At 40.7% G+C, this 24,841-nt stretch overlaps 2 protein-coding genes across 2 annotated transcripts in view; both read right to left on the bottom strand.

Moving 5' to 3' along the window:
• MPZL3 (myelin protein zero like 3) overlaps positions 1-11,413 on the bottom strand; it is a 26,347-nt gene extending 14,934 nt beyond the window's left edge. The window contains exons 1-2 of the mRNA XM_007123907.4: positions 11,339-11,413; positions 1,091-1,257 (exon numbers count right to left, since the gene is read on the bottom strand). Of these exons, the coding sequence (XP_007123969.1) occupies positions 1,091-1,257; positions 11,339-11,411 (240 nt within the window). The 5' untranslated portion in view covers positions 11,412-11,413. The remainder of the gene's footprint in view (positions 1-1,090; positions 1,258-11,338) is intronic.
• Positions 11,414-14,240: 2,827 nt separating this feature from the next.
• On the bottom strand, positions 14,241-24,593 carry MPZL2 (myelin protein zero like 2). The gene is made up of 6 exons (XM_007123908.4): positions 24,374-24,593; positions 23,233-23,399; positions 22,756-22,966; positions 19,866-20,013; positions 16,418-16,493; positions 14,241-14,375 (listed from the first exon to the last, which is right to left on the bottom strand). Exons 1-5 carry the CDS (start codon positions 24,429-24,431, stop codon positions 16,430-16,432), a joined length of 648 nt encoding a protein of 215 aa, XP_007123970.1. The 5' UTR covers positions 24,432-24,593; the 3' UTR covers positions 14,241-14,375; positions 16,418-16,429.
• Positions 24,594-24,841: the final 248 nt, after the last annotated feature.

Here is a 24,841-nt window from a genome sequence, read left to right as displayed (position 1 = left end):
CCCGCAAACACAAAAAAAAAAAAAAAAAAAAAAAAGAAGAGAGAAAGAAAGAAAAAGAAAGAAAAGAAAGAGAGAAAGGCGGGGGAGGGAGGGAAGGAGGAAGGAAGGAAGGGAGAAAAAGGGACCACAAATACAGCCTAGCTCACTGGAGCCGCCTTCACTAGGACAACTGGAGCACCTACTGTAGTTACTGCGAGATGCTACATGGCATTCCATAACGGTTCCTAAAACAAAATCCAAAGCTTGTACATTAAAATCAAAGAGAAAGTACTTCTAATGAAGGAAACAGGATAAACAAATCAAGGATACTTTCAAAAATACAATCTTACATACCACTCTGACATTCACATTCTTGATAAAAAGTATCCTGACCTAGGATATTGCTGGAAGCATACGGAAAAAGGGTTTTTTAATAGCATTGCATCTTCAATTAGACATCCACAATGGGATTTGAGCCATAAATGTGTTTTATCTGTGTGATTAAAATATATTGCTTCTAATATTGCAAGACCATCTGTCATCAACAGCATCTGTCATCAACATAAGGTGCCCTATAATTTCCTTCAAAGGGAGCTGTATAAATCAGTGCAGATGTTTATACACTGGGAGAAAATGCCAAGATAAATCTACAAGTACCGATATACAAACAGAAACACCCACTGAGACCACTTCACATGACAGGAAATGAGCAGCTTTGAGCAAAAGGATGTCTAAGACTGGGACCTATAGAATTTCTCTGTCCAACAGCCTGGAGGTACCCTTTTTAGTACAACAAATCTGAAACTCAAGCTATGAAGCCAAGCAAAAAGAAACAACAAAGGAGAAACAAAACTAAACCACATTTCCTCTGAGTTTCTGACTTTTTTTCCTATAGCTTATTTGCAAGATTCTTACACAGAAGAAGAAAAAGCCCTACATGACCAGATGAATGTGATATAGGGTAGAAGCTCATCTCCTTCTATTTAATAGAAGCTCATCTTCTATTTTAAGATGAGAAGGCCTAAGGTGTACCTGTGACATAGAATAAAAGGATTCCAGAGCTGTTGACCACAGAAGGCTCAAAGAAATATCCTTAAAATTATACACTTACTGATTCTGTGCGACTGCTGCTTGGAGATCGATATGTCCAGTCTATGGTGAGTTTGTCAGTGATAGATGAGGTTGACTTGAAGGTGCATTTCAACTTGATATTTTCTCCAACATAACCCCGGACATGGGCATCTGCTTTAATCTCCAGGGAAAGGACGATGTAAACACCTAATCAAAGCAAGCCCAAACATTTATTTTTATTTTTATTTTTTTTCCTGCGGTACGCGGGCCTCTCACTACTGTGGCCTCTCCCGTTGCGGAGCACAGGCTCCGGACGCGCAGGCTCAGCGGCCATGGCTCACGGGCCCAGCCCCTCCGCGGCATGTGGGATCTTCCCGGACCGGGGCACGAACCCGTGTCCCCTGCATCGGCAGGCGGACTCTCAACCACTGCGCCACCAGGGAAGCCCAAGCCCAAACATTTAAAATGTGTACACTGGGTGGAATATATAGACGTGAGTGAACAATATAGAAACCCTATTTTTTTTATTTATTTATTTTTGGCTGCATTGGGTCCTCGTTTTTGTGCACAGGCTTTCTCTAGTTGCAGCGAGCAGGGGCTACTCTTCATTGCGGTGCGCGGGCTTCTCACTGCGGTGGTTTCTCTTGTTGGGGAGCACGGGCTCTAGGCGCAAGGGCTTCAGTAGTTGCGGTGCACGGGCTTAGTTGCTCCACAGCATGTGGGATCTTCCCGGACCAGGGCTCGAACCCGTGTCCCCTGCACTGGCAGGCGGATTCTTAATCACTGCACCACCAGAGAAGCCCTAGAAACGCTATTTATCATTTTTAGGGCTCTCACCAGAAAGCCATAGCAATAAATATCTTCTCAGGAAGGCCCCAAAGGATAAGGAGCCGATATCTGCAATGATCAAGGGCGGTATTTTTGTCATTTTACAATATCAAATCATAGAATGAATGTTTGGGTAAAAATTTTAAACCTGGTCACATCAGCACTTTTTCCAAATACAGAGTTGTGGTTAAATTAACTACAACCAAGCGGTCAGCCCACAGAATGCTAAAAGGCAACACCACCCACTCGCTTGACACACTTATACTCCAGGAATATGGCAGTTGCTGTGGTCTGAGGGGTTTACCCCAAGTACAGCACGACTGTAACCTGAAGCTATCACTGCCTCAACCACCAGCAAAATAAGAGTAGAAAACAAAAATAGGAATTTTTTTTTTCAAAGAAAAAATAATTTTTATAAATCTACCCCAAGGTTCTATCTAGTTTTGTTTTGTTTTTCCCTTTCTTAAAGCTGGTTAATGAATCACTCACCATTAAAAGTAAATCATGGGGAGGAAAAAGTTTATTAAATTTACAATTTAATGCATTTCAAAATGTAAAAATACGATAACATTTTTAAACTCTTTAGAGACTTCCTCTTTCCAAAACCACCTCGTATATCCAACTTTTTAAAAAATTTATTTATTTTATTTATTTCTTTTTGGCTGCATTGGGTCTTTGTTGCTGCGCGTGGGCTTTCTCTAGTTGCGGCGAGTGGGGGCTACTCTTCGTTGCGGTGAGCAGGCTTCCCATTGTGGTGGCTTTTCTTGTTGGGGAGCACAGGCTCTAGGCACGCGGGCTTCAGTAGTTGTAGCACGTGGACTCAGTAGTTGTGGCTCGCAGGCTTTAGAGCACAGGCTCAGTAGTTGTGGCTTGCGGGCTTAGTTGCTCCACGGCATGTGGGATCTTCCCGGACCAGGGATCGAACCCGTGTCCCCTGCATTGGCAGGCGGATCCTTAACCACTGCGCCACCAGGGAAGCCCCCTCGTACATCCAACTTTGACATCCCATCTCCCCCAAAAGAGTTGGCACTTTCTTTTGACCATTCCCTCTGCTTTTAGAGAACAGTGGTAGAAATTTCTCTTCCATTAGGGAGCCATTTTTTAGGAAAGTAAGCCACCAGCACTTGGTTTTTCCTGCTTCCTTCTCCACTACAATGAGCCATGATTCATCTGGCAGGCCAAAGGCAAACAGAGCAGCAAGGTTTCAGAAGACAGCAAACCCACACACCATCCTGGAAAACAGCAGTCCCTCTGGTTGAGAAAGGATGCAAATCCCAGCCCTATCACTTGCTGACTCTGTGGCCTTCGTAGGTTTACTTGATTTCTTCAGTTTCTCATCCGGGTAGGAATGATAATAATAACACTTACCTTAGAAGGTCACTGTGAAGAATAAATGAATTAAAACATGTACCACACTAAGAAGCCTGCCTAACCCAGCGTAAGTGCTCAATGCACGTTAGACAGCTTTATCATCGTTACTGACACCTCTTTAGTTCTGTCCTTAGTCTCTCAAACTTTCCTATCAGAGACATACTTATGAGTCATCATTTCCACTGCCTTTACCTCCGCTGCTTTGAATCATGTTTCTTGCTCCTCTCTAGACAATCCAGTCTGTTCACATTCTCTTAAGCAGGAGACCAAGAGTGAGCTCACAACTCAGTACTAAGAATCTGACCATCCCAAAGATGAGGACTACCTCTGGTTCATCCAAGACATCCTCTCTGACTTTGCCATGCTAAACTTGTTATTCCTCCTATGCCTTTGCAAATGCTGTTCCTCTGCCTGGAAAGCCTTCATCCCTCAATCCCTTACTCTCTCCTAAGCCCTCACTCCTGACCCACCTTACTCATGACTTAAGATAAAGCTCTAAAAAATGGAAGGCAGAAATGAATGGATAATCTACACACTCCCCATACTCTTTATATATCCTTTATATACTCTTTACATATCCTAAAACATAAGTATAGCAAAGAGATTTTAAAGTTTAGATTTAGAATAAGACCTGAACTTGAGTTCTAGCCCAGCTGCTTTCTGGCTGTGAGACCTTGATCATAGTTACCTAACCTGTTCAAGATTCGATTTCCTCACTTGGTAAGTGGGAATAATTAAAAGACCTACTTCATTGTGTCACTGTGAGGATCTAATAAGATTAAAGAAGGTAACACATAAAATGCTTAGCATAGCACCTGAAATTGAAACTTTCAATAAATGTTAACTATTATCATTAAAATGAACACCACAAACATTCAAAAGCCTTCAGTAATTCTCTATTGGGCTATAACATAAAATCTAAATAGTGCCAATCTGGCCCCCAACTTCTGCTACTCTGCCCACCTACCCATCCCATCCCCTTCACTATGCCCAGAATGTCCTGCCATTTCCCAAATTTACTATGTCCTTCATGCCACTGTGACTTTCTTTGAATATGTCTTTATCTGGAAGTTTCTCCCCATCCCTACCAATCCTGCCAGGTAACCACATCCCCAATACTCACACCCTTCAAAACCCATCTCAAATATCGCCCCCCTTGTGATGCCTTCCCAAATTCTCTGATGCAGTTTATTACTATTTTTCAATTTTCACATAACATTTAGTACATAATGCTACTCGAGCACATATACCATTGCTTGCACTCAATTTGTAAAGACAATTTCCTCAATTAAATTAAAGGAAGTACCTTAAGAGCAAAAGTCAGAGGGAAGGGAGAAGGCAGAGAGAGACCAAGAGAAAGAGGTGGACAGGTCACCAAAAGTTCTCATGTAGGAACAAAGTGTGCTTATTAGTCACCCACTCTCTTCCTATCCCCATTCTTACAGTATTTTCAACATTCTTAAGTCCCCAGACATCTACCTTTCCATTGCACTGAATCAGGAAAAGCTCAGCCCTAGATGATCACTTCTAGACTATGGTGGGTGTGCGCTGAAGGAGAAAAATCACACCACTGCACCAATAGTTACCATAAGAAATTCATCAGTTCCATCCACAGCTAAGTCCTTAATGAGGCATGATGACTCTTTAACCAGCCTTGCTCATCTCCTCTTTCTGACTCCTCAAACTTTGCCATTCTCTTTTATCCTCTGTGCAACCTATAAACCCCTCATTCGCAGAAGAAAATGTCTCTCTTCTTCAAGAAACTTGAAGCCATACAAACTGCTTAGTCACATATCTTCCTGCATCTGCACCCATTCTTACCTCCAATCTGAAAGGATGTGGTGTCCCTTTGTCTAGGCAAGGTCAAGCCCTTCTCCTCTGCCTGGATCCCTTCCTTCCAAGCCTTGCTCCAGGAAGAAAGAAGAAAAAAAAAACCCTCTCTACTATATTCAACATTTCCCTTTCAAGAGGGGCTTTCTCCCCTCAGCCTCTAAATACACAGAATTCTCTCCCATCTGTAAAAACAAATATATAACAATAAAACAAAACAATAACAAATTTTCCTTAACCCTGTAATCCTACTCATTACCAACTACTGCCCTCTCTATCCTAAGCCAAGTTTGTGAAAAAGTTGTTTATATCTGACGTCTCCCTTTCCTCCCTTCCCATCCACTTCTGGACCCCTACAGCACAATTTGGACTCCACTACCACTTCTAGTAAAAGGCATTATGTCTTAAAACAGCAAAATCCAAGGGACAAAAACTCCAATAGGCAGTTTTCTCTCCTGATTTTACTGGATCCCTCTGCAGAAGTAACTGTTTGCTCCTTGACCTTCTCTGTCTCAAGGCTTCCAGGATGATACACTCATTCATTCACTCATTCTTCAAACAAAGATTTATTGAGCGTCTGTTTTGTGCCACCCTCTAAGTTCAGGATTAAATGTGAGCAAAATACATACACTCCCTGTTTTGGAGCTTAAAATGCAGCAGAAGTTCAATACACTAATCAAACAATCATAAAGACAAATGTATAATTACAAACTCTGATAAGCACTGTGAAGAAAAGACAGAGTGGTTTTGAGAACGGTACCAGTTATGATAGGGGAGCAGGGAGTGGTTAATGAAACCTTGCCTGAAAAAAGTTACTTTTGAGTTGAGTTCTGAAGCAAGGATAACAAGGTGAGGAGGCGGGGAGCATTCCGGGCAGAGGATACTGCGTATGCAAAGGTCCTGTGTCAGGAAGGAGCACAGTCAGTCAAGGAACGGAAAAAAAGGCAGAATGGCAGCAACACAAAGAGCATGAGAGAGAAGACTGAGACATGGCTAGGAGGTAAGCAGAAACTAGATCAGGCAGGACCTTAGAGATTTGGGTCCTTATTCTTAGAGTAATGGGAAGCCATGGAAAATACTTAAGTATGGGATTGAGTGAGAAGGGGCATGAAGAAGTTTGCATTTTTAAAACCTCACTCTAGGGAAGACGATTAGGAGGCACTAAGAGTATATATAAAGAGATTACTTAGGAAGCTACTACAATAGTCAAGTGAGAAATAAGGGAAGATTGAACTAAGTTGGTGGCAGTGGACATGGAGAGAACTAGGAAGACAACAATACAAGGTAAAATCAGCAAGAACTGATGTTAGATCATATGTGGAATGTTTGGGAAAGAGAGGCACTGAGGATGACTCCCACATTTCTGGCTTGGTGATACCATTCACTGACACACGGAAGACTAGAAAAGTACCAGGCTTGGCAGGGAAGAACATGAGTTTGATTTTGGATAAGTTTAAGGTGCCTTTGAGATATCCAAGGGATAACGTCAAGGGAGCAGTTGGTTTAGGGCAGGGATGGGCAAACTATGGACCATGGGCCAAATCTAGCCCAAAACATCTTTTTATAAATAAAGTTTTATTAGAACACAGCCAACTTTATTCATTTATGTATTGTCTAGGGCTCCTTTTGTGCTACTCCAGCAAAGTTGAATACTTGCAACAGAGATCATGTGGCCCACAAAGCCTAAAATATTATCTGGCCCTTTACAAAAGTTTGTCAACTCTGGTTTATAGCAAAAAAGAACTATGGATTAGAGTTATAAATCAGAATCTCATTAGCCTCCCTCCACCAACTCTCCACACTGATTGTGTTACATACACACACACGCACACACTCGACATCTCTGCTAGTTTCTATCAAATCTCTTTCTAAGGCTCCTCCTTTCCTACCCATCCCTTAAACACTGGTGTTCCTCAGAGTTCCACCCTGAGCCCATGGTCCTTCTTTCAACATGTTCTCTTTGGACAATCCTACCCACTTTTATAGATTTCACAACCACTAATAGGCTAATGATTCCCCAAACTATGTTGCTAGCCATGACCTGCCTCTGAGTGTCCAAATATTACTGGATATACCCACTTGACTATCACCACCACAGGAACCCAAACTGAAGGTTGTGAACTCTTGTTTGTTACCAGCTCAATATCCATTCCCCTCATCTCCTTTCCTAACAATACCCAGATTTTCTTTAGATATCCACCCTTTCCTACATAGCCCATGAGCTTGGGGGTAGAGGCCTCTGTCAGGGTCCAGGCAGAAAAAAGAAGGCAAAATCAGCTAAAACTTTGAAAAGCGTATGGATCACTTTTCAAAGGGACTTTTCTCAGCATCAAGGAAGCCAACAAAGGCACAAAGCCTTTACCACTCCATGCCTGAAGGGACAAAGGGAGGAAATGGTGTTACTGAAGCCTGGTAAGAGGTGGATCTGTGGGCCATTTGACAGAAGCTGTAGCCACAGAGGAACATAGCCACTATCAACCATGGCACCATGACATGGAGGGAGCAGGGAAAAAAATGTCTTTCTCCTCCTGCCCTCCAATCTCCTGCCAAGCCTCCCACCAAACCTAACTGGAACCCAGAAGATGGGAGCCTGGATGATGTGGTTTATAGGTCAGCTTTCCAGGAAGTAGGCAAAACAGAGAAGAGAAGTGAATGGATCTGGTGGGAGAGGAGGAAAACCAAGAATAACTAGACCCTACTCCCAGCTCTGGAAGGTGACTCAGATTGGCCTAAACTAATCATTACATCCAGAGGTGTGCTGGTGAACAGCTAAAAATAGAAAACCCAAATATGTAGGTTTGACAATTTCTGTGGCACAAATACTCCCACCATGGCTAATTTCAAGCTATGAAGGTAAAAGTCTCTGAATGCTGAGTTAGGAAGACATGTGCATGATTGGCTCTTGAGAGCCAGTAGGAGGTAGCTCCAGCACACCATCCTCCTGACCACAGAGATATATTTGGGGTCAACACGGGATTTAAGTTAATCTAATCAAATTAAGTTTCAGAAAATTTTCTTGGAAAGTTACCTCCATGCCTTGTTTATGTTCTTCTCTATGTCTGGAATTTTCCTCATTCCCTTTCTTTAACTAACTCTTATCCTTCTTTCAGATTTAACTTTGGAGACACCTCCAGGAAGTCTTCCCTGTATCCTCTTGGCAGATTAAGGGCACTTCCTCTGTGATGCCATGGTTTCTAGTGCATTTCTCTCTTAGTACTAGATTTTAAAATTATCTGCTGACTTCTCTGTCTTCTTCAATAGACCCTAAGTTCATTGAAATTGAACGTAGCACATTATGGATACTCAGTAATATTTATTCAACTGAACCAAACCAAGAGTTTCCTTTCATAAAACAAAAATTGTTATAAAATAAGCATAAAAATTACAAGTTCTGAGCAAATTTTGGTTACTGAATTACAGCAAGTACACCTTTAATCAAACTACCTACTAGCACCTTCTTCCTTCTTAATATATATAAACTCCATATTCATGAACATAATTTTGCCACAAAGTTATCAATATGTAAAGTCACTTCACTGAAATCTAAACACTGGATAAGCAGGTCTTAAATGTATAGTTACAGAAAAGTAACCATAACATCCATGGATGAACTAAACAAATCTACACTACTAATCTATACATCAGGATATTGGTTCCCCCTGGAGGAGAAGGAAAAATGCCTGAAAGGAGGCACAGGGAAAGTTTCTGGAATACCAGTAACAATCTACATGCTGATTTGGGTGCCGGTTGCCCAGGTGTGTTCAGTTTCTGAAAACTCATTAAGCTGTACACTTATAAGCACTCTTCTCTGTTTTACTGAAATTAAAAGTATTCTAAAATCAATGGATATAAAATAATTTGCCTCTTCCACTCAAAAAATAAAATAAGAAGAAAAAAATATCAATCCAATGTTACATTCATTCAGAAACTTTCACCCTAGGCTTAATGTGCTAATGGATATTTATCTCTTCCCCAGAGGGAAAAAGCATTCTTGCCAGGTAAAAACAGCCAACTATAGAAATAATTATAATAATTTAAAAAATTTTTTAATCTGGGAGGAAAACAAGAAAATCACATTTAACCATAAGTAATTTTATACATGGAAGAAATGGAAAAAATGACAAAAACTCCCAATTTTATACACCCAATTTTCCAAAATACAAATCTGTCAAACTGATTCATAAAATTGCACACTCAAGTGGAAAAGAGAAAAGTGTAAGAGCCCTAGGCTTGTTAATCTACTGGTTTTACATACTTAGACAACTGATATAGCAGGACCATACTTATAACTTAGGAAGAATTCAAACAAGCTAATAATTTAACGGGTCCTAAATATGAAGAGGAAAGGCAAATAAACTGGTATGAAACCAAAGTCTATTACCTAAGAGACTCAAAACAAAAGACCCCCTCAAAAATGGATGAACCTTGAAAACATGCTAAGTGAAAACGCTAGTCACAAAAGAACACATATTGTACACTTCCATTTCTATGAAATGTGCAGAATTGGCAAATCCACAGCAATAGAAAGTAAATTGGTGTTTGCCAGGGGCAGGGGAGAGGGAAGAATGAGGAGTGACTCTTAATGACTATGGAGTTTCTTTGGGATGATGAAAATGTTCTAAAACTGATTGTCATAATAATTGCACAACTGTGAACATACTAAAAACTATTGAATGGTACACCTTTTTTTTTTTTTTTTTTGGCCGTGCCATGCTGTGCATCATGAGGGATCTTAGTTCCCCAACCAGGGATTGAAACCATGACCCCCTGCAGTGGAAGCAAGAAGTCCTAACCACTGGACCACCAGGGAATTCACTGAATGGTACACTTTAAATGGGTAAATTGTTCGGCATGTGAACTATATCTCAATAAAGCTGGGGTTTTGGGGGGGGTTTTTAGGCAAAAGATAAATCAACAAATACATACAGATCATAGACTCAACTTTTAACATTTGAATTATTTGGTTGCTGAACTGATGGACACTTTTCAATGTGAAATGACATCAAGTTTGTGAAACCACCCACCATTTCTAGAATTTTTTTTCAGTAGGAGAATATTTGAACATTTCTCTGTGTGTGTGAGAGAGATAGGAAGACAGAGAGAAGAAACTAGGATGATTTGGAGTGACAGTAGTTCAGCCTAAATAGTATATTGAAAAAGAATTTAGGATTATTGTAGTGACAGTAGGTCTGCCTAAATAGTATATTGAAAAATAATTTAGCTGAAAAACTGGACACCTCTTATGACACAGGCAGCTGGGAGGGATCAGGGAGTATGCTGGCAGCATAAATACTAGTCATCAAATAAATTAAAACTCCCTAGCCCTACCTGCTGAGACTTAGCACACCTGAAGCCTTTATATCAAAGATCCCCTTCAGAAATTCCCATTACCAACAGGGAAATTTTATGAAGTTACCAATACACTCCTATGCTAGCTCTACTAACATATAATTTCCTGGGTAAGACACACACACACACACACAAATCCAGGGAATAACTGCACCCTAAATGAAGGTAATTAGGTTGACTGAAATTTATGAAACTTGAAAATTGCATGAAAGCAAAACTTATCCAAATTTTAAGATTATGTGATAGTGTGAATACTATACTTCTGATATCGATTAATAGATTAAAATCTTAACAGAATTGATATTCCCTTCCTTGTATTTAAAAAAAAAAATTGTTATTAAAATACCAAAGCAGTTGCTTTTCCTCAACACATGCATCTCTGTTACAATGAAATCAAAGCACATCCTTTCTGTGACTGACTCATAAACGTTTTACTTCATAGGCCCTGACAATCACCTACAAAAAAAAAATTACCAACAGTCATCATTTTCTTCCCCAAAATTACTGGAACTACTGAAGACTAGAATTGTCCTTTCCTAATCAGGATATACGGCCCACAAAACCACAGCCGAGTCAACCACTGATAACTCATCGTAAGATAACACCGGGTGCCCCGCCCCCCCAGTGCCCTCCGTGATTCCCTCTAGCCGTGCCATCACCACAATACAACGCACAGTCACGCAAGGTGATCGAGCTGCCAGGGGATCAGGAAAGTACGGACAAGCTACCGACACCCCTCAGTGGGTGGTGATTACGAGAAGAGAACATCCTCCCCACGCCCTCCCGCTTCCTTCCTTCCCAGAAGCGCAGTAGGGTCTTTCCTGAGACCCCCCACCGGAACCGGAAAAGCGACCATCTTCACTAAGCCCCCGGCCGGAAGTGCGGCCGAACCCGCCGCCGACTCACTCACCCTGGAAGAATAGGACGCCCAGCAGTGGGCACAGAGCACAGCCACGGCCTCCAGCCGCCCCGCTCTGCAGCATCCCGACAGCTCTCCAGAAGTTTGCACACCCTGTTTACGGTTCCCTGTGACCACACAGGTGACACCGGAAGTGACGCGAGGGCGGGAGGCCGCGAGAAGACCTAAAATGGCTATTCGAAGTTGCCATAGTAACGTGGCTTCTTTCCAGAACCACACCTGGACTTGCTCACTTCAAGTCAGTGATTCTTAACTCTCAAGTAGGAGTTCATTATTCTCTTTTGCTCGAAAATGAAGTCGGACAGGCTTTGGAGAACTTACTATTTATTTTTACGGAATTCTGCAGGACTTAATCGTCTTGATCCCCTTGACTCTAAGCCAGAAGTCCTTTTTACTCCCTACAGATTATTTTATTTGAATGCTCTCAGAATAAATTTCTGTAAATTTAGAGTTCAGAGGGACCTAGGAGATCATACAGGATCAGTCAGTGAATAGATAAATATGTATTAAGCCTGTCAATTTGTGCCTCAAGACTGTTTGGTTCATGTTCTTTTTGTGTGTGTGTAGCTATTACAGCATCCAGTTCAGTACTTAGCTAAATTGGGTGTTTATTAAATTGCTGTTGACAGTGGCAATGATGAAATCATTACAAAAAGGAGCTGAGATTTGTGCCACTTTTGGTTGGAACAGTGAGGAAGTGCTTGAAGTGAAATGAAGAGATGGTGTCACATTCTTCTGAGAAAAAGATGGGATGGTACCCTGCTCTAATCATTAGTCAACCTATTCTCCTGGAATCTATGTATATTTAATGAAAGCAAGAGAGGAACGAAAATATGCTTCAGCTTTGGGGAAAGTTAATAACTTTCCGTTTTTCAACTCCCATTCCTTTACTAGACTTGAAAGCTGGTAATGCAAGAGTATCAAATGGGAGATGATACTGTTCCTTCAAAAGAGTCCCCAAACTAAGTAGTTGGTTGTGCCCAATTCTCAGTTATTTGAAGCAATGTGGAAATTCATACAGGTTTATTTATCCAGTAGAAACTAATTCTATCCATTATTGACTTCCAGGCTGCCTCTAAGAAAATTTTTCAGTGAAGATAAAAGGTATTCCCATCAGTTTTCTGTGACCTGCTATGTAAAAATTTTAGATTTGCATAAAAGCAAATTATGTAATTGTAATGCTTTATTACTGAAGGTTATTTACATAGTGTTTAAGGCACAATAAAAAATAAGTTAAAATACAAAAGTTCTCTTCAAGTAAAAGACACTGAGCAGCCGGGCTATATTAATCCTTGACTATTTAGCCAAGACACAAAAGCTACACGTTTTGCTGGAAACACCTTCCATGAGTTTTTAACTACCTCTTTACACTTATGTAACATCACCCAGGCCATCTGTTTGAAGAAATACCCAGTTACTATATTTTCAAAGGTTGAATTATAGAGAAAAATAGAAAATGTGAAAGGTAATATAGACTTTAAATCTAATTTTTACTTTCAAAACTGGGTACTGAAACTGTACTTTTTTAGACAGTATATAAGGCAAAATGAGACAGGTATGGAATGCATTTCAGAATCAAGGTTCACATGTAAATTATACCAGGGTTTTTTTTAGTATTGGAAAAAATATCAAAGTTCATCATCTTTAAATACAGATAAACTATTTGGAAATTCCAGTTTTAAAAGAAATAACATCTTCAGCCTAGTTGGTGAAAACTGAAAATATCAAGCTGTAAACATGGGGGGCAGGGGGTAGGAGGAGAGGTTCCTAAACGTTTAGATGTTTTCTTTCTTTAAATAAGTGCTGCAGTAGCTTAAGTTTGGAAAGACACTGGGAGACTAGACACTTTTTCAAAAGCACTCCTCTTTCCATGACCCACTTATAAAGTTTGTTTTATCTACTAGTATAAGAGAAAAAAGAAACAAAGTTGGTTTCATTCTGTTAGTTTTGGTATTTCTTTGCCGCCATACCCAATAAACTGAATTAAAAAATAAATAAAAGAAAAAAATTTAATCTCTTCCAGTTCTCAGAGCTTTGTATAACACTATACAAAATTATTATCATTTAGGGTGATTTTTTTCACTAGCCCTAAATTTTTTAATTGTAATATACTCCTTCAGAAACCTTCCATTTAACTGCTTAATGATTCCAGTCTACAAATGAGCATAGATTTTGCTTGTTGTTATAAATAATTGAATTGGGGGGAAAACTATAGTAAGCTAAACAGTCATTCACTGCTCATGAAAGATCTGAGCTGTTGATTGCTTGTCACAGCAGAGAAAAAAGGCGACAAGCAATTCATCTTGAGGTGGCGTTTGTCAATCTACTAGCATTTCTGTAACCTTCCCTAGTTACTCTGTGATTTAGACTTGTACTACTGTAAACCTTGGATCAATTGACCAAAAACAAACAAAACTAAAAACCTGCCATCTAGGGTATTGAAAGAAATTCGATAAAATAAGATGTGTCCCATACTTAAGGAGAGACATAAAAATCAAACTGTTCTTTAACAGGTTGAATTTAGCATTTTCTGTTAATCAATCAAAAACAGTTGGGAGAATTAGCTCACCTTTTAATTGAGAGTGTGAGAAGGAAAGAGTAAACATGTTAACTTTAGTAGCAAGAATGCTGCTCTAAGGAAACTAATATATTAAAGGAAATGTTATGACACACAAGTTGACTTTTATCCCATTTGATGCCAATATATATGTATACAAGTCATAATCCACAAGGAGTGTTTAAGGGCAAAAATGTAGCTTCCTAGTATATAAAAGCTAATGAGCATTTGAAAAAAATACAATATTTGTACTCTGAAATTAAATAAAACCTTAGTAACGGGGCTATGTGTGAGTCTGCTGGTATCTGCTCAAGAAGGGCCCTATGCTGGCACCAGAGGAACGTTGCTTGTCTAGGTGGTTATATACTGCAGAGCTGGTTGGAAGACAGGTCACAACTGGAAAACCCAAAGAAAAGCTTCCATTAACTCCAACTTATCTCAGGGTTCTTGTTCTTGGAAATCTTCAGCTTCCTGAAATACAAAACAAAAGTTTAAATGGATAATGTATATGGCAAGAGTGCAATAGGAGTACCTGGCATTATGAATACATATATATATATATATCTCATCTATTCTCCATCGTGAAGGAAAATATTCTTAAGTATATTTGTCCTCTTCTAACTTAACTTTTAAAAGAAATTTCCTGATCCTTATTACATATTTCTCAGGGTCAGTGTACTTAATTCATAGTCTCTGCCTAGCATGGACACTTGGATGATCCATAGCTGCTCACTCACATGCATTCATTCCTCTCTCTCTCTCTCTCTCTCTCTCTCTCTCTCTCTCCCCCCCCCCCACCCCACCACCACCCCAACCCCTTTATTATAAACAAAATCAAATATACAGAAAAGTAAAGAAGGCAGTGTATGGAATTCACTGTCACTTAATTTTAAAGTTTTTTTTTTGCCTTATTTGCTATAAATACATATATTGGTGGGGGCTAAAGTTTTTAAAACAAATTACTGACATTTTAACCCTAAATACTCCAATATGCATTTTTAAAATAGGGACATCTTCCTGTGTAACCACAATACCCTTATTATACCTAATAAAAGTTAACAATAATTCCCTATTGTCCAGATTGAAAATTTTCATATTAAGACTTTCCCATTGTGCCCCCAAATCTTTTTTACAACTAGTTTATTCAAATTAGTATCCATCCAGTCAGGGATCATACACAGCACTTGATTGTGTTACTTCCTTAAATTTCTTTTTTTTTTTAATTGGGGTATAATTGCTTTACAATATTGTGTTAGTTTCTGCTGTACAGCAAAGTGAATCAGCTATATATATACATATATCCCCTCTTTTTTGGAATCCTTAAATTTTTTTCAATCTTAAACAGCCTCCATCTTTTTTTTCCATGACTCTGGCTTATTAGAAAATCTGCTTGATTTTAAAAATAGCCCTTGGTAAAAATCTGACACCAAATTTTTTTTCTAGGTTTACAATAGAACCATTTTTCTCCGTATTCTATTTTATAAATCCTTGAGAACTTTCACTGGAGCTTTAGGCTATAAAAATGTGGCTCTTTTTGCAAATAATAATAGTGGACCTACTTCAGAGAATAGAAGAAATTGTGATCATATGAAAAATAACTCACCCTACCTTTTAAGCCTAATAAACCTAAAAACTGGAAAAACAAAACTACACACCACTAAAATTGGATTCATAGTCCCAATAACTAAATGAGAGGAGTAGAAATCAATTCCAAATAATACAAAAGTTCTCCTGTCAAAATGTCAAGCATATCTATTGAGTCACTCTCTTAAATGCCATGATTAGTTTACAATTAAACAAAAGAATAAAAGCAGATATTAGTTCTTTCATTTAAAAAAATTTATTTACATGTTGAAAGTTAATTTATTATTCTTTGTGGTGGTAAATATAACCCCAAAGCCTCAAATAATCATAGAATTCTCTCAGCTTTACTGGTAGTAGGGTCTAGCTTCCTGTCCTTTGCACAAAACACACTCAAAGGGGAAGCCATCGATAACACAAGAGAAGCCTTTTATCTCTCTGCCCAACTCCTCTAATTTCATACGGGAAACCCCTATCATATAATCTGGGAGATCCACAGTAGAAATGAGGCATATAAGAAAGCTAAGGAGGGACTCCCCTGGTGGCACAGTGGTTAAGAATCTGCCTGCCAATGCAGGGGACACGGATTTGATCCCTGGTCCAGGAAGATCCCACATGCTGCGGAGCAACTAAGCCTGTGAGCCACAACTACCGAGCCTGCACTCTAGAGCCTGAGAGCCACAACTACTGAGCTCACGTGCTGCAACTTATGAAGCCCATGTGCTCTAGGGCCCACGTCCTGCAACTACTGAAGCCCTTGCCCTAGAGCCCGTGCTCCACAATAAGAGAAGCCACTGCAATAAGAAACCCGCGCACCGCGAGGAAGATTAGGCCCTGCTCACCGCAACTAGAGAAAGTCCGCGCACAGCAGCAAAGACCCAATGCAGCCAAAAAAAGCTAAGGAAAGAAATGAACCCATTTGTGAACCTTACCATCTAATAATGTTAGTCTGTGTCTTCTAAATAAACAGAAACCTTTTTTTCTTGGTTGAGCTTTTCTTCTTCTTTTCTGTAACATAGAAGCAGAAACCAATGTCAGGGGAACAAGGCAAGAAGCAAGGGAGGCAAATCCTACAAAGGTTCAGGTGAGATATATTCCCCCAAATTTGGGGAAGAATTGTATGCACCTGGGAGTAGATCCAAGCTTACAGAGCGCTAAACCTGTTAGCGCTATCTAATAATACTCATACCTCCACATGACCGTGGGTATCTGAACTTAGACACTTTTCAGAATAATTCTAGAAGAGAATATCATTTGGGAATTCCAGGTTTAAAGCAGACACCTTAGTTTACCATTAGTATTCTACCTCTAATTCTACTTCCTATTCAAAAAAGAAAAGCATAAAATAAAACAAACAAAAACAAAAAAAGACTGACCTAGAAGTCATCTTTATTGATTGTATTCTATTCAAACCAACTCAGAGTTGGGTTCATTAGTCTCCTTAAAAATCAATTCTATTTACTGTAGTAAATATTTCTTGAGGAAAAGAAACAAATGGTGCTGGGACAGCTGAAAAATTACAACTGCAAAAGAATAAATTTGAACTCCTACTTCACACCATATACAAGAATTGATTCCAAATGAGTCAAAGACCTAAATGTAAGAACTAAACTGTAAAACTCTTAGAAGAAAACATAGGCATAAATCTTTTTGACCTTGGATTAGACAGTGGTTTCTTAGATATGACACCAACAAAACAAGCAACAAAAGAAAAAAAGATAAATTGGACTTCTTCAAAATTTAAAGGACACTAATCAAGATAGTGTAAAGGCAACCCACAGAATGGGAGAAAATAACTGCAAATCCTATATCTAATAAGACGCTTTTGTATACTCCAAAGTATATTTTAAAAAACTCTTAAAACTTAACAATGAGAAGACAAATAACCTAATTTTAAAGTGGGCAAAATATTTGAATAGATACATCTCCAAATTAGATATTTAAATAGCCAATAAACACATGGAAAGATGCTCAGAGTCATTAGGAAAATGCAAATGAAAACCTCAATGAGATACCACTTCACACCCACTAGATGGCTATAATCAAAAGGACAGACAATACAAGTGCTGTTGAGGATGTAGACAAACTGGAACCCTCATACATTGCTGGTGGGAATATAAACTGGTCCAGCTGTTTTGGAAAACTGTCTAGCAATTCCTCAAGAAGGTAACACAGAGTTACTACATATCCCAGTAATTCCACTCCGGGTTATATACACGGGAGAATTGAAAACATATGCCCATGAAACTTGTAGATGAATGTTCATAGTAGTATTAATCGAAATAGCCAAAAAGTGGGAAAAACCTAAACGTCCATCAACTGAATGGATAAACAAAATGTGGTATATGCATACAATGGAATATTATGCAGCCACAGGAAGAATGAAGTACTATAACATGGATGAACTTTGAAAGCATTATACTAAGTCAAAGAAGCCATACAGGGCTTCCCTGGTGGTAAAGTGGTTAAGAATCCGCCTGCCAATGCAGGGGACAAGGGTTCAAGCCCTGGTCCGGGAAGATCCCACATGCCGCAGAGCAACTAAGCCCGTGTGCCACAACTACTGAGCCTGTGCTCTAGAGCCCGTGAGCCACAACTACTGAAGCCCGTGCGCCTAGAGCCCCTGCTCTGCAACAAAGAGGAGCCACAGCAGTGAGAAGCCCATGCACCACAACGAAGAGTAGCCCCCGCTCGCCGCAACTAGAGAAAGCCTGCGCACAGCAACAAAGACCCAACGCAGCCAAATAAATAATAAATAAATAAATAAATAAGAAAGAAGCCAGACATAAAAGGTCACACATTGTATGATCCCCTTTATATGAAATGTCCAGAAGGTCCGGGAAGATCCCACATGCCGCAGAGCAACTAAGCCCGTGTGCCACAACTACTGAGCCTGTGCTCTAGAGCCCGTGAGCCACAACTACTGAAGCCCGTGCGCCTAGAGCCCCTGCTCTGCAACAAAGAGGAGCCACAGCAGTGAGAAGCCCATGCACCACAACGAAGAGTAGCCCCCGCTCGCCGCAACTAGAGAAAGCCTGCGCACAGCAACAAAGACCCAACGCAGCCAAATAAATAATAAATAAATAAATAAATAAGAAAGAAGCCAGACATAAAAGGTCACACATTGTATGATCCCCTTTATATGAAATGTCCAGAACAGGCAAATCCATAGAGACAGAAAGCAGATTAGTAGTTTTCAGGGGCAGGTGAGAGAGGAAAATAGAGAGTGATGGCTAAAGGGTATGGAGTTTCTTTTGTGGAGGTGATGAACATATCCTGGAATTAGTGGTGATCGTTATGCAACTTTGTGAACATTAAATGATGAATTCTATTATATGTAAATTTTATCTCAATAAAAAAATATATTAAGCACCTTACATCAGCATGGCTGACTTTGCTAGGCACTGATTCATAGAGGCCCTGCTGACAGTCCAGTGGTTCTTAGAAATGTATGCTTTACATTAAAAGTGAGGAATATCCAGGACTTCCCTGGTGGCACAGTGGTTAAGAATCCGCCTGCCAATGCAGGGAACACGAGTTCAAGCCCTGGTCCGGTAAGATCCCACATGCCGCAGAGCAACTAAGCCGGTGTGCCACAACTACTGAGCCTGCGCTCTAGAGCCCGAGAGCCACAACTACTGAAGCCCGTGAGCCTAGAGCCCGTGCTCTGCAACAAAGAGGAGCCACCGCAATGAGAAGCCCGCGCACCGCAACGAAGAGTAGCCCCCGCTCGCCGCAACTAGAGAAAGCCCGTGTGCAGCAACGAAGACCCAATGCAGCCAAAAATTAATTAATTAATTTTTTTAAGTGAGGAATATCCTAGAAAAGCTTTACATAAGTAAATTTTTATAATATCAAATCCTGCATAGTAAAGAAAGTTTATAATAAAATCTTCTGTAAAATTAAGAAACTAAAGTTACTAGACCCACAGACATAGAAAACAAACTTACGGTTTGTTTGTTTGAAAGAATGGGGAGGGATAAATTAGGAGATTGGGATTAACATATACACGCTATAATATATAAAATAGAGAACCAACAAGGACCTACTGTATAGCACAGAGAACTATATTCAATATTTTGTATTAACCTATAAGGGAAAAGAATCTGAAAAAGAATACATATATATATATATAAATCACTTTACTGTACACCTTAAACTAACACAACATTGTAAATCAACTACACTTCAATTTAAAAAAAGCTAAAGTTACTAATTCACACCCTAATTTATCCATCCTGTGAATTTGAATTCTTTTATGTAAGATTAACTCAAGAGGAAGAACAGCTGTTCAACAATTATTTAGCCCCACTATAAAATACCAAGAGTTGCCATAAAACAATGTTAAAAGAAGACTTTCCCAGAACTGCCCAGCCTTACGATTTTATCTCCACCACTTTATGAGCTCTTTCAGCCCGTCGCTTTTTCCGGAAATGCTGGAAGAGGACCACCACAATTACTATTATGACCATCAGTGCACAGGCGGAGCCAATGGCCAGAGCCAGGAAGTGGATCTCAGAGAAGCGTACTGTAAGGAGAAAAGATCAAGTTGGGGTTCTGAAAAGAGGAAGACTATAGTGAAATCTAAAGATATTCATCCTTTTTTTAAAAAATAAATTTATTTATTTTATTTATTTAGTTTTGGCTGCATTGTGTCTTTGTTGCTGTGTGCGGGCTTCTCTAGTTGCGGCGAGCAGGGCCTGTTCTTTGTTGTGGTGCGCGGGCTTCTCATTGTGGTGGCTTCTCTTGTTGTGGAGCACAGGCTCTAGGTGCGCGGGCTTCAGTAGTTGTGGCATGCGGGCTCAGTAGTTGTGGCTCATGGGCTCTAGAGCGCAGGCTCAGTAGTTGTGGCACACGGGCTTAGTTGCTCCCCGGCATGTGGGATCTTCCTGGACCAGGGCTCAAACCAGTGTCCCCTGCATTGGCAGGCGGATTCTTAAGCACTGCGCCACCAGGGAAGTCCCAAGATATTCATCCTTAAATGGAATCATTTAAGGGGTGTATTTTCATCTTTAAATGAAATCTTCCTTTCTTCTATGATATTAATTTTGTAAAGTCTAGTAGCAGTAGAAAAGCCATACAGGGATTTCCCTGGCGGTCCAGTGATTAAGACTCCGTGTTTCCAATGCAGGGGGCGCTGCTTAAATCCCTGGTTGGGGAACTAAGATCCCATATGCTGCGTGGTGTGGCAAAAAAAAAAAAAAGTAGGAAAAACGTACAGACTACTTTAGTGGTTCTCAAACTTTGGTTCTAGGAGTAGCAGCTACAGAATTACTTGAAAACTTTGAAATGCGAGTTCTATCAGGCCCCACCCCAGACCTACTGAATTACAGGGGGGACCCAGCAATCTGTTTTAATTTGTCCTCCAGATGATTCTGGTGCATGCTAAAAGTTTGAGAACCACTTGGCCAGTTGATCTACCTAGCGGGGTAAGGTTATCGCTGACCTAATCGAATCCAGTGTCTAAACTATTTCTCCCCGAATCCTTCTCCCCTCTGTCATGCAGTCAGTCATTTATTCAGGCTAATTAAGGGCCTATTATGTTCCAGGGACTCTGATGGAAATACAAAGCCAAAAGAGACATTACCTTCAAGGAACACATGCCCACTGGAAAGACAGACAAGTAAATCAGTAACTATAGTCTAGTAGATATATGATGCAAGAGAGAACCCAAAAGGAAGGGTCCCTAAACCAGGCTAGAGTCTGTGAAGCCTGGGTCTCTTAATTTTTACCTTGATTTCTGATTTAAATTTCAATGAACCCTCAGAGCCAGAAAAGACATTAGAGAATATCTAGCCCAGGGGTTCCCAGCCTGGAGTCTATGAAGGAAGATGGGGGGGCAGGGCACAAGCCCACAAAATCCATGTCATATTGTGTGTGTACATTGTTTGTGGTAAACAGGGGTTATGGCATTCATTAGGTTCTCAAAGAGTAGTGATCCCAATATGTTGAAGAACCGTGTATTCTTATCTACCTGTTCATTTTGCAGGATAAGAAACTGAGCACCAAAGACATTACATTACTTCTTTCAATACTCAAATGACTTCTCCAAGGTCATACGGCTCTCTATTGATAAGGCCTTGAAGGATGATACTAGGAATGAAAGGAGGAAATGATACCACTTTATAGGCTTTTACGTTTTGGGTAGTAATGTTGTGTGTTGGTTAAGAGCGTACAGCAGAGGCAGCTAGGTTAAAGTACCAGGTCCTGTGTGATTTGGGGTAATTAACTTCTTTGAGCCTCAGTTTCTTCAATGTATAAAATAGAGATAACACTATTCACTTCTTGAGTTCTTATAAAAAATAAAATTGCTTATGTAAATTGTTCCACGCTGTGCCTGCACATAATAAACTTTCAATATATGGTAACTATTATAATTTTCAGTACAATTCAAGAGTTTGGGGGGTTTTATTTTTATTACTTCATTTTATCCTCACCATAATCTTTGCTATATTATTCTCACTTTACAGGAGAAAAAGAAAAGTTATTTACAGCTGGTAAACTGTAGCAGTGACTCAAACCCAAATTTACAACTTGTAAGTTTTATGGTCTTTGCTTATTGTTGTCTGGCAGTTTTCCAGGTTGTCCTTTATAGGACTGCAGGCAATACAGCGCCTTAGTTTGGAGCACAATTTTGGAGACAGAGATGCTTGGGTTTGAGTTCTGAGTGACTCCATTTATGAGCTCCATGACTTTGGACAAGTGACTTAACCTCTATGAGCATCGATTTCCTCATTAGTAAAATGGGGGCGGGGGAGCACACTAAGAGCACAATAATTTGATACGATATGTAAAGATTAGATATGATACATAAATCCCCTAGCACATGGGAAGTGTTCAATAAACAATAACTACCCTTATTGGTATCTGCCTCCAACAGTGGTTGCGAGAATTAAATGAGATAGTACATGTCAAGAACTTTGGACAGTGCCTGATGTAGAGTAGGTACTCAATAGTACCTTGTGAATAAATGAGTGAATGAATGGACCTATTATGTTAGCCTTTTATCAGAGGGTTGCTTCCTCTCCCTTTCACGATCTCAATGCCATTTTTGTAACAGATTCCTTAGGTCCCTTTATTTTCTGTTTCTTTCCACAGCCAAACAAAGCCTTTCTCTTTTTTATCCCAGGACTCTTCACTCTCCCTCTGCAGTTTCCAGATCCAAAGGGTTGGTCCTTCTCTCTACTCTTTCAGCCATCACAAAAGTTTGCCCCTCTCTTTTCTACAAGCTCGCACGCTTTCCAAAACGATTTTTCTCTGCATCACCTACCAGTGTGCACAACGCTGAGCTGGATCTCCCCTATCAGCCCATCAACATCAGGTGGGTTCTTCACCTGGCAGGTGTATGTCCCATTGTCATCAAACTGTAGCTTCCAGAGGAGGATGGAGACATCATACCGCTCAGGGTTCCCATCCCAGACCACCCGGTCCTTGAAACGCCCACTCATGGGTCTGAAGGGATCCACATGGTAGTAGAAAACCTAGAGAGGAGAAATGGCCAAAGGTCTTATTTGGTACCTGGGCAGGGAGGCTGAGATGGCAGGACCAGAAGAGAAACGCCAGCAAGCCTGACTGCCCTGTCTGCAGCTCTCCTGCAAGAACCTCTTGCTTTCCCCTTTGCCAGCCTCTCAGTTCTCTCTGTTGATTTGTTTCCCAGCTTTACCCTGTGCTTGTTGCTAAGAAAAATACAGGAAGGGCAAGGAGAAATGGACTGGCTTATTTTCCTAACCAAGGGACCCTTACTTACAAACTGCTCAGGCCCCCCATCTCGAGGACGGAAATTCCAGGTCACTGTTAGAGCATCACCCACAGGGGCAAAGCTGGAGAAAGTGCATTTTAACCGAACATCGGTCCCATTGACAGCCTCCAGCACACGGGGAGTGTAAATTTCCACAGCTGCTATTGGCCAAAGAGCTGCAATGAAAAAAAGGGAAAGGAAGGGTTAACAGGAGATGTGTATTAAGAGAATTTCTGCTGACACTACCAAAATAAAGGTCTGAGTAGGGCATCAAACAGAACTGAGATGCCCCAGCTCTCACTCAAACTCACTTCACCCAGAGTCTACATACTCCTACCTACATGCAACCTTGACCCTCCCATTCCTTAAACAACTAAAAATACCACACAGTGCTCTCACTTTCTCCAAAGCATGATACCCTAGCCTCATGGTACCCACTTCAAAACTGCTGTAACAAACTACAAACATCGGCAAATAAAACTGAAAGCAGAAACAAAACATCAGAACTAATCAGAACATGAATTAGACATGTATTCAGATTAAGCATTGTATGTTATGTGTCTGATGGTCCCCTAGCAGGTAAGTTTTCCAGAAAGAGTCCTTGTTATGTGAATTTCACACTGTTCCTAGTCTTCTGCAGAAACTGAGTTAATCAGTCCCAGACAGTTTAGCTTGCCTGCGCCGCTGGAACCTTTATACCACATGGCATTTTTTTAGCATGATATTTACATTTAGAATGTGCATGTTGGGGCAGTTACAAAGCCACAGTGGGTCTCTCTCCTTAACAATCTCAGCTTTCCCAGTGCTGCCGAGAGCCCCAGACAAGACCCACACACAGAAATCGAAGTGCCAGGTTCTGCCAGCAGTGGGAGGTTGAGAGTAGCCACAAAAAATGGTGTGTAACCTGAGATTAGAAAACCCTCTCTGTGCCTGAATCACTGGCACCTGAGAACACACCTAAACCTGTTTTTCCAAAAGCAACTCCCCCAAAACAACCCACCACTTCAGTTTCACTAAAGTCAAAACTAAAACGAAATGCAACTGTGGCTCAGGCTCCAAAAAAAGACTCTTGCAACTTCTTCGACAATTAGCTAACTTTATAGGGTAGGCAGTGAAGGAGGTAGGCTCAGAGAAGCCCGCGAGCTCTTACCTGTGAGCTGTATGCCGAGGAGAAAAAGCACAGCACGCATAGGGCTCTTGCCATACATGAGGGAAACCCAGCCCTGGCCCCAGAGACCAGACCGGGCAGACCGAGCGTTCCAGCACCCTGCCAAGGCCACTCCAGGAGGAAAGCACACTGCGTTTTTCCGGAGAGGGGAGTCAGTCCCTCACCTATGGGAACCTGAGCACCCGTGCCTGTGAGTCATTCCTGCTCTGCCGGTGCTGGAATGAAAGGTGGGGCCTCAGCTCTCAACGCCCTCCTTCCCTCCTTCCTTTCCTCCCTCCCACCCTCTGCGCTACAAGCGCGTCTGCAGAAAGTCCCATGCAGTCCTGTCTTAACTTTTCAGTTTATCTGGACCCTGGCCTCTGGATGGCCTTGAAAACAGCCAGAGGAGGTGGTGCCCGTCTGAAATGTCCCAGGCTGCTTTGGTTCTGGCCCACACACACACACACGTTT

This window comes from Physeter macrocephalus, chromosome 16, assembly GCF_002837175.3.
Source record: "Physeter macrocephalus isolate SW-GA chromosome 16, ASM283717v5, whole genome shotgun sequence".
Taxonomy (NCBI): Eukaryota; Metazoa; Chordata; class Mammalia; order Artiodactyla; family Physeteridae; genus Physeter; species Physeter macrocephalus.
The sequence above is the reverse complement of the archived record's forward strand: the minus strand, read 5'-3'. Positions and strand labels throughout refer to the sequence as shown.